Source organism: Canis lupus, chromosome 33, assembly GCF_048164855.1.
Source record: "Canis lupus baileyi chromosome 33, mCanLup2.hap1, whole genome shotgun sequence".
Classification (NCBI taxonomy): domain Eukaryota; kingdom Metazoa; phylum Chordata; class Mammalia; order Carnivora; family Canidae; genus Canis; species Canis lupus.
This window is the reverse complement of record NC_132870.1, coordinates 24,248,599-24,259,298: the sequence shown is the minus strand read 5'-3', so window position 1 is coordinate 24,259,298 and position 10,700 is coordinate 24,248,599. Positions and strand designations below refer to the sequence as shown.

Genomic DNA, 10,700 nt, shown 5'->3' with positions numbered 1-10,700 from the left:
CAGATTTAGCATACAGCCAAAGTATTACAATCTCTAAAGGGAATTGCAGTGAAGGACTGATGTTCATGCTCTTCACATATTTACATCTATCGCCCCAGTAACTTCATTCCTAGGTCTCTTTATCTGAGGTCTTGGGCAAAGGTCTTGTTCAGCTGACTCTGCTGATATCTCCTTATTGGTCAGGACAAGTGAGAAACCTTAAACACATTTATCCTTACTTAGACTCAGTACCCAGCAATTTTCTACTCCTAGCCCTTCCTCTCTCCACCCACCACTGCCCCTGTCCATAAAGCAACCAGAGCCTCAGCAGTGAGATAACCCACGTATCTCTGCTGATCCACCTGACCTTCAACTGGTATGCCATTTCATGGAGGAAATGATGCAGGGAGAATTGGCATCTTCTCTATTTTAGTCTTTTTTTTTTTTTTAAAGATTTATTTATTTATTTATGATAGACAGAGAGATTGAGAGAGAGGCAGAGACACAGGCAGAGGGAGAAGCAGGCTCCCTGCTGGAAGCCCGACGCGGAACTCGATCCTGGGACTCGATCCTGGGACTCCAGGATCGCGCCCTGGGCCAAAGGCGGGGGCCAAACCGCTGAGCCACCCAGGGATCCCCTAGTCTTTTGTTTATACTATCACAAGTAAGTGATTAAAAGCTTCATTGTTACTTTCATTTTGGCTTCTCGTTGCTTTGATTGGTTGTTCCAACACCTGGCAGCTCAGTTCTCTCTCCCAATTCAACTGAGTTCCTGATAGGGTAATGTTCAATTTTGTTTGCCTTCTTCAATACTGTCTTAGTTATTCTGGGCCTTTTGCCTCTTTCTATAAACTTTAGATTCGGTTTGTCAAAATCCACAAAATAACTAGCTGGGATTTTAATTGGGATTCCAATGAATCTATAGATCATGTTGGGAAGAATTGACTTCTTGACAACATTGAGTCTTCCTATCTGTGAATGTAGAGCATCTCTTCATTTATTTCATTCTTCCTTGATTGCTTTCATCAGAGTTTTGTAGGTTTCCATATAGATCTTATACATTTTTGCTAATTTATATTGGATGTTTCATTTTTGTAGTGCTAATATAGTGTTGTGTTTTTTATTTAAATTCCAGTTGTTCATTGGTGATATATAGGAAAATAACAGGCTTTTTTATATTAATCTTGTATCCTGCAACCTTGCTATAAGTTGTATATTAGTCCCAGAGGTTTTTGTAGTCGTTCTTTCAGATTTTCTACATAGATAATCATATCTTCCTTCACAATTTATACACTATTTACTTCCTTTTCTTTACTGCATTAGCTAAGACTATGATGCTGAAAGGGAGTGAGTGGTAACAGGGGATATTCATGCCTTATTCTTGATCTTAGCAAAAAAGATTCTAGTTTCTCATCAGAAAATATAATGTTAGATGTAGTTTTTTTGTAGTGTTCCTTATCAAGTGGAAGAAGTTCCCCTCTCTTCCTAGTGTGCAGGGAATTTTTTTTTTTTTTATCATGAATGGGTATTGGGTTTTGTCAAATGTTTTTCTGTATTTATTTATATAATCATGTAATATTTATTTTTTAGTTTGTTGTTGTGATGGATCACATTAATTTTTGAATATTGAATCAGCCTTGCATACCCAGTATAAATCTCACTTGGCATGGTGTACAATTCTTTTTATATGTTGTTGGATTCAATTTGCAATTTTTTTTGTTAGGGATTATTCCATTTAAGCTCATCAGAGATACTGATATGAAGGTTTTTTTTTTTCTCATACTATCTTTGTCTGGATTTGGTATTAGGGCAATGCTGGACTCACAAGGTGAGTTAAGGAATATTCCCTCTGTTTTTACCTCCTGGAAAATATTATAGAGAACTGATGTAATTTCTTCCTTAAATGTTTGGTAGAATTCATCAGATAATCTATCTGGGCCTGATGTCTTCTATTACTGAAATGTATTAATTTAATTCCTTAAATAGATAATGGTTTATTCAGATTGTACCCTACTCCTGCATGAGTTTTGGCACATTTTGTCTTTCAAGGAATTTGTCTCTTTCATCTAGGTTATTGCATTTGTGGTCTGGAGTTAATCCTTTATTATCCTTTTAATGTTCGTGGGATCTATAGTGATATCATATCATTTCTTCATTTCTGATATTAGTAATTTCTGTCTTCTGTCTTATTTTTTTCTTAGCCTGGCAAGGGTCTTATTGATTTTTTTTGAAGATTTAATTATTATTATTATTATTTTTTTTTTTAAAGATTTTATTTATTTATTCATGAAAGACACACAGAGAGAGAGAGCATGCGAGAGAGAGGCAGAGACACAAGCAGAGGGAGAAGCAGGCTCCATGCAAGGAGCCTGATGTGGGACTCGATCCTGGGGCTCCAGGATCACATCCTGGGCCTAAGGGAGGCGCTAAGCCACTGAGCCACCCAGGGATTCCCTGAAGATTTAATTATTTTAGAGAGAGAGAGAGAGAGAGAGAGAGAGATGCAAATGGAGAGGGAGAGAAAGTGCCAAGCAGACTCCATGCTAAGCATGGAGCCTGACACAGGGCTCAATCCTATGACCTTGAGATCATGACCTGAGCCTAAACGAAGAGTAATTTTCAACTGACTGAACCACACCCAGGGCTTATTGATTTTATGGATCTTTTAAAAGAAACAGACTTTGGTTTTGTTGATTTCCTTTATTGATTTGCTATTTTCAATCTCATTGATCTCTCCTCTAATTTTTATTATTTCTTTACTTCTGCTTACTTTGGATTTAATTTGCACTTTTTCTAGCTTTCTATTGTGGAGGTTTACATCATTGATTTTAGATCTTTCCTCTGGAATACAGGAATGTACACACTTTTTTTCACTGCATCTCACAAACTTTGAGTTGTATTTTCATTTTAATTTAGCTCAAAATATTTTTAAATTTCTCTTGAGTATTCGGGAATCCCCGGGTGGCTCAGCGGTTTAGCGCCTGCCTTCAGCCTAGGGTGTGATCCTGGAGTCCTGGGATCGAGTCCCACATCGGGCATCTCTTTCCCTGCCTCTCTTTCTCTGTGTGTGTGTGTGTGTGTGTGTCTTTCATGAATAAATAAATAAAATCTTAAGAAAAAATTTGTCTTGAGTATTCATCTCTGATCTATGTGTTTTAAGAAGTATTTTGTTTAGGGAACCCTGGGTGGCGCAGCGGTTTAGCACCTGCCTTTGGCCCGGGGCGCAATCCTGGAGACCCGGGATCGAATCCCACGTCGGGCTCCCAGTGCATGGAGCCTGCTTCTCCCTCTGCCTGTGTCTCTGCCTCTCTCTCTCTCTCTCTCTCTCTGTGTGACTATCATAAATAAATAAAAATTTAAAAAAAAATTAAAAAAAGAAGTATTTTGTTTAAACTCCCAGTATTTTGAGATTTTTCCAGTTATCTCTGTTATTGATTTCTACATTAATTCAATTGGTCTGAGAGTATACATTGTATGATGTCTATTATTTTAAATTTGTTAAAGTGTGTTATATGATTCAGAATGTGGTTTGTCCTGGAATGTTCCATGTGAACTTGAGTAGAATGTGAATCTGTTGTTTAAAAAAAAAAGTGGTCTAAACATGTCAATTATACCCAGTTGAATGATAGTGTTGTTGAGTTCAAGTATGCTCTTACTGATTTTCTGCTGATACTGATAGATGGGTGTTGAAATCTCCAACTACATTTGTGGATACATTTTTTTCTCCTCCAGTTCTACTAGTTTGTGACTCACATATTTGGTCCTCTGTTGCTCTGTTGTTAAGCACATACACATTAAGGATTGTTATGTTTTCTTGAAGAATCAATTCCTTTGACGTTATTTACTTCCCTTCTTTATCCTGATTATTTTCTCTGCTCTGAAGTCCGCTCACTATGAAATTAATATAGCTAGTCCAGCATTCTTCTGATTAGTATTAGCATAGCATGTGTTTCTCCATTCCTTTAATGTATATCTGTCTTTATATTTAATATAGGTGACTGTAGGCTGCATATGCTTGAGTTTATTGCTAAACTCTCATAATCTCGTCTTTTAATTAGTATATTTAAACTACTGGCATTTAAAGTGATTATTGATATAATGGGATTAATAACTACCATGTTTGTTACTGTTTTTTATTTGTTGTTCTTGTTCTTTGGTTCTGTATTTGTCTTCCATTCTTTCCCTGACTTTTGTGGTTTTAACGAGCATTTTATATGATTCCATTTTCTTTCTAGCATATGAATTATTATTTTTTAACTTTTTTTTAGTGGTTAACCAAGAGTTTGCAATATACCTTTTACAACTCCACTGTCAAAGTCCACATTCAAAACATTATACTGCTTCAAGTGCTTTATAATAAAATATTCCTAGTTCCTCCCTCCTAGTACCTTGTGTCATTACCGTCAATCATTTTACTTATATATAAGCTAAAATCACCAAATACATTGTCACTGTTATTATTTTGACCAAATTATTATTTGTTAGATCAATTAAGAATAAGAAAAATAAAAGTTGTGATTTTGTCTTCACTTATTTCTTCTCTAATGCTCTTCTTTTTCTTTATGTAGATCTAAGTTTTGGCACCTATATCATTTGCTTTCTCTCTGATGAGCTTTTTATATCTCTTGTAAGGCGTATATTTGACAATATAGTCCCTCATTTTCTGTTTGTCTAAGAAAATATTTTTTCTTCACTTCTGAAGGATAATTTAGCAGGGTACAGAATTCTAGTTTGGTGAGTTTTTTTTTTCTTTCCTTCAACACTATACATTTCACTCTACCATCTTCTTGCTTGCATGGTGTTTGAAGAGAAATTGGATGTAAGTTTATTTTTATTCCTATATAGGTAGGGTGGGTTTTTTTCCTCTTGCTTCTTTCAAGATTTTTTCTTTATCTTTGGTTTTCTAAAGTTTGAAAGTGATATGCCTAGTTGCATTTTGGGGGGTTTTTGTGGTTGTTGTTTCGTTATTTATTCTGATTGGAGTTCTCTGAGTTTCCTCAATCTGTAATTTGTCCTCTGATATTAATTTGGGGGAGATTCTCAGTTATTATTGTTTCAAATATTGCTTCTGTTCCTTTCTCTTTTTCTTCTCCTTCTGATATTCATATTGTTTGTTCCACCTTTTTAAGTTTTCCCACGGTCCTTTACTATTCTATTCCATTTTCCTCCAGTCTGTTTTCTTCACTTTTTGATTTGGGAAGTTTCTGTTGACATATCCTCAAGTTCAGAGATTTTTCTCTACTTCTATGTCCAGTTAATTAATGATCCTATTAAACACATTATTCATTTTTCTCCATGTTTTTGATTTCTAGTATTTCTGAATCTTCCTTAGAATTTCTTTCTTAGACTCTCTCTGTGCTTACATTCTCCATTTGGTCTATCATGCTATTTATCCCATTAAAACCCTTAGCATATTAATCATACTTAGATAATCCTACATTCCTGCCATATCTGAGTCTGGTCCTAGTACTTTCTCTTCCTATTTAAATTGTGTTTTTCGCACTGTAATTTTTTGTTGAAAGCCATACATGGTGTGCTGGGTGAAAGGAACTGTGGTAAATAAGACTTTAGTAATATGATGGGAGGATGTGAGGAGAGGAGAAGCTTTCTTTTTCTTTTTCTAAAGATTCTATTTATTTATTTTAGAGGTAGAGGAGGAGAGTTTAACTGTCTAGGGAGATACTTCTGGCCTATTGTCTCTAGCTTTGGGAATTAAGCAGACACTCTAAGTCATTTTTCTTTCCCTCATTATAATTTATGTTATTATCTCATGGGATTAGAACATCCTTGGCCTTCTTATACCTTGGTGTTCTAATGATTTTACCAACTTCATATATTTAGAGCTGATGGAAGCATTGTCACATGGGCCAAAAAGCCCTCATTGGTCTTCTGTAGCAGGATGCTGACCCTGCACATCATTTAACTTCTAGAAGACTTATTTTTATTTTTAAACCAGGAAACCATCATTTGATCTAAACAATTTGAATTCTGGAAAGAATCAAATGAGTGATCAAAATAGAATCCATTTATACAGTGTAAGGACTTGTGACTACTTTTAAAATTGTGTTTCATGTTGTGACTTTAAATTACTTAAGTTGAGAATTTTTTGGCTAAAAATAAGATTTATTCTTCCTGGAGAATGGACAAAAAATTATCCTATAACAAAATGAAAATGCATCATGTTACCTGTGCCAGTCCAAACTTTAGGCAGAATAGTTATTAGGGGTTTGGTTTTCTCAAAGCAGTTCTATCTCAAGGTGAAGCAATCCAAGTCACGCCATGTTTGCTGTCTGGAATGGAAGGAGAAATGATAAGTGTGTATTCTTATTTTTTTCTTAAAATATATTTTTAAAACTATTTCTTAATAGAACAACAGAACATATCCAAATACATTTGCTGGGATCAATTTTCCTTTGAGTTGGCTTAATGGAATCTCTGAGATTTATGGAAAAAATTGCTTTGCCATGTCTTGCCATCATGTCTTGTCATTAGTTTTGAACAGACCAGGGCTGACTATATAATGTACTGAATTATGGCATATTATTTGAATTGAGAGCTTTGCTCCTATCAAAAGTAAGAATGCTGCTGAAGTGAGGAAGGCTTTGAGCCAGCCGGAGCCTTTTCACTTGGGTATCAATAGGCTCTACTACAAGAAGACTAAGCCAGAATGGAGAATTTTGGTCCTGTCTGCCAGCGTATTGATAGGCAAGTCACCTGACCCTTTGGACTCTGTTCCCCCAGCTGTAAAGCCAGAGGCTTGAACAGGATAATCCATAATGCCCCTAAAGCCGAGATGCTAGGCTTGTGAAAAATAAAGACTCTGAAAAAGTAAAATACCATCCTTTGTCTACAGATTTAAGCAATTCCAGGGTCACTATAAATAGCCAAAACAAAGTTCAGATTTGATACGGGGAGAACTCTTCAAAGACTTCCTCCTAAATATGGAAATAAGGGAGATAACATCAGCACGGGAATAAATCTATTTTATGCTATGTGAAATTCCATGTCAACTTCCTAAGATCACTGTTACATCCTATTGCAAAATGGTCTTAAGTAGACCACGTGATGATGAAAGCCTGCGCTATTCCTTGGGTAACCCTGCGTGGTTAGCCTTACACGGTCCCTCATTTAGGCTTACAACAACGTGAGAAAAGCGCACCGTCTACATTTTCGAGTTCAGGAAACTTTCCAGTTCGAGTCTCACAGTCAGCGACCAACAGAGGATTTTAAATTCTCCTGCGCATTTAGTGCAACGTTCTGGAACCTCGAGAAGCCTCTTCCGTAAGGCTTTTTAAAACAGTGTTAAACGGAGTCCACTAACATTAACTAACGTGCTGTTTTTCTCTGGGCCAGGCCCTAGGCGTGCAACCTAGGGGGTCCTCTCGGAGACCCACCTGTGGAGCTCGGGAGGTGAGCGTTAGCGCCGCCGGGCGCGTCTGCAGCCCCCGCAGGGCGGATGAGGGTCTGCGGGCACCCGGGGGAAGGGAGATGGCGAGCGGCTTGGTGCTTCGGTTCCTCCAAGCAGTGAGGAGCCTGTCTCTTGCTGCGTCCCATCATCCTGTCTGTCCTTGAGCTTCCCCAGGCTTTGAGCGCCACTTTGTGCCCAGGGCTCTGCGTCCCAACTACCGCGCACAGTCCTCGGCCCCCGCCCCCGCCCGGTTCAGGCACCAGGGAAGCAGGAAGACGCGCGGAGAAGCGCGGGGACTGCAGACGCCCGGGCAGGACCCGGGCAGGGCAGGACCACGCTGGGCCCACCCCCTGCAGCTCCGCGCTCCCCGCCGGGGGCCGGGCCGGGGCCGGGCCCCGCCGCTCAGCTGACCTGGGGGCGGGGCCCGCGCGGGGAGCCCCGGAGCCACCGCCCCTTCCCCGCGCGCGGGCCGCCGCGGCCGCTGTCGCGATGCGCTTCGGGCCGCTGCTCCTGCTCCTGCTCCTGCTCCCGCTGTGCGGCGCGGGCTCCCCCGCCTTGTCGCGCAGCCTCAGCTTGCGGGGAGGCTGGAGGATCCGCAGCGGGAACGGCTCGCTGGAGCTGCCGGGGGAGGTCCCCGGGTGCGTGCACAGCGCCCTGCGCCGGCGGGGCTTCATCCAGGTACTGTGTGCGGCCGCCCCGCCCCGACTCGCCCCTGCGCGCCCCTGGCGGTGACAGCGCCCCGCGGGCCCTGGCCGCGCTGCAGCCGGAGGCCGGGCTCCTGGCTTTGGCCCGGTCCCTGCCCTGGCGTCCTGCGGTCTGGCCCGGGGCCGTGCCGAGGCAGCGCAGCTGCAGTGGGCGGAGAGCACCCCGGGGTCCGCGCCTTGGGGGGGGGGGGGCGGGGGCGGCCGACGCAGGCTGGGACTTGAGCAGTTCTGGAAAGCGGAACTTCAGAGCGGCGCACAGTGCTGCTCCTTGCGGTTTTCCTATTGCGGTAGTTCTCCACCGAGGAGTGTCTAGCAAGGACTTGTTACTGACGGAGCCTGAGGCTTTGCTGAGTGTTGGCTGTAGTCCGGAAGGTCTGCTGTTCTCCTTGGGGTTGATGCAGCACGGGCGGTGAGGAGAGGGAGCCGTGCAGGTGTGCGGTTAGGAGGAGGAGTGCTAGTGTAAAGGCCAAGTAATTTTTAAGGCTGATTGGGATGTGAAGAAAGATGACGGTTCCTCTCGGGGCACGTGATCCGTGTGTGTGTGTGTGTGTGTGTGTGTGCGCGCGTGCATGCCTGTCTTAACAGGTGCTCCAATTTATAGACTCCTTGTGGAGGACTGTTGCCGATTTGACTGCCTGTGTGCGCAGGTTTGCAAATAGACTTTTCCACCTTCCACTGTTTCTGTGGTTACATCAGCTGCATGTGGCGTTCCCATTTTTTAATCGTTCTTGCCTGGGACAGGATATCCTTGATACATTGTCCCAGCCCCCATAACAACCCTTCAAGAGTAGATCTTATCTGCATTTTATGGATGACATGGGGTTATGGAGCCCAGAGTAGTTAGAGAATTTACCCAAGATCACCCAACCGCTCAGTGGCAGAGGTGGAATTCTAGCCCAAGCTGGCCTGACTCCATTCCATAGTCTGGGTTTTCATCTGTTCTGCCCTTACTGGTGTTTTGAAAGATTATGATATTCCTGTGATTGACTATGAGGAGTTTCTTTCACAGTTTACTTAAATGACGGGATCATCAACTAGGGTTTGGCAAAACTTTTGATTGTTTCACATTAGCTTTTTTCGAGAAGTACGTATCAGAAAGGAAGTGAATGCTGTAAATGACACTGAACATTGTCTAGTTCAGTTTTAAAAATAACTAATTCCCCAATTTAAGTATTTTGCCTACTTTTACTTAACAAACTACTTGTGACATAGGCCACAGCTGACCTGGGTACCTTGAGGCTTCCCTCACATAGCTTTGAGAATGCCTGTGTTTATTTTGCAGAGTCTCTCCTTGCCTCATTTTAGTGAAAAATTAAGGGCTGTGAGATAATCAGTGACTTTAGCAAACCAAATGGTTATTCCATGTTACAAGGCTACATATTAAGAAACAGTGTTTGGAGGGCACCTGGGTGGCTCAGTTAGTTAAGCATCTGCCTTCTGCTCAGGTCATGGTCCTGGGGTCCTGAGATAGAGCTCCCTGTCGGGCTCCCTGCTCCTCCCCCTCTGCCTGCCACTCTCCCTGCTTGTGCTCTCTCTCTCTCTCTGGGTCAAACAAATAAATAAATAAAACCTTTAAAAAAAAAAGCAACAGTGTTTTATTATTAGCTTATGAAAAGGAGGTTGCTCAGAGTATGAAATAGCTGACTTTTCCTCATGGAAATAATTTACAATGTTTTGTTAAATATGTTCAGAAATTCTCGGAAAAACGTAAAGTTCAGTAAGGTGGAAGTGGGTTTTAAATGGTAGTGGGTGAGGGGTCAGACAGGCTTTTGGGGATTGGGGAACTCAAGCCTAATCATCAGCGACATCAGAATTATTATTGAGTGATATGCTACCGTTATTCCACCTCCTTTATTACAACATCCCTTTTTGGTGTTGGCCTCCCTCAGGAAATATTCTACAGTTTAGAGCAGACACTGGCCCCAGTACTGTGTATGAGAACTTGAAACATATCTTGCCAAAGTTATTTACTTATTTATTCACCTAATTCTAAGTATTTATTTGGTACTTCTGAATAAATAGCAGACCCTATTCAAAGTGCTTGAAATTGAGTAGTGAACAAAACGGACTCTTTGTCCCAATAGACGTTCTGGTGGAGGAGATAGACAATCAACAAATTAATAGATAATAATACTGGCAAGTGGTGTGCTGAAAAGAAATAAAGCCAATTAAAGGAAGGGAGAGTAGAAGGGCTGGTTGGGAAGGATTGCTATTAGAAGAAAGTGGCTAAAGATAGCCATTTTGATAAAGTGAGTTTTAAGCAGAGATCTTTTTGATAAGGTTAATTAAGAAGAAGTGGATTTCCAGCAAAGAGGGCAAAAAGCAAAACAACAACAACAACAAAAACCAAGAGTGGAGAAGGGAGAGTCCTTGAGGTGGGAACATGCTTGACAAGTTCTAGGAATGTAAGTTGGCCGGTGTGGCTGGAGACCTGTGAGCCAGCAGGGAAGGGAATATGTTCATAGAAAGCATCTAGGGCAGATCATGCAGGGTTTGTAAGCCAAGGGAAACACCTTGGATTTTATTCTCTACATGTAATGGGGAAGCTATTGGGAGTTTTGAGCATAGAGTTGTATGAATGGATCTGCCTGTTGGGAGGTCATTTGGCT

General features: G+C 41.4%; 1 protein-coding gene across 1 annotated transcript in view; it reads left to right on the top strand.

The window, feature by feature from the left end:
• The first annotated feature begins 7,718 nt into the window (after positions 1-7,718).
• MANBA (mannosidase beta) overlaps positions 7,719-10,700 on the top strand; it is a 114,766-nt gene continuing 111,784 nt past the window's right edge. The window contains exon 1 of the mRNA XM_072810468.1: positions 7,719-8,065. Coding sequence (XP_072666569.1) covers positions 7,877-8,065 — 189 coding nt within the window. The 5' untranslated portion in view covers positions 7,719-7,876. The remainder of the gene's footprint in view (positions 8,066-10,700) is intronic.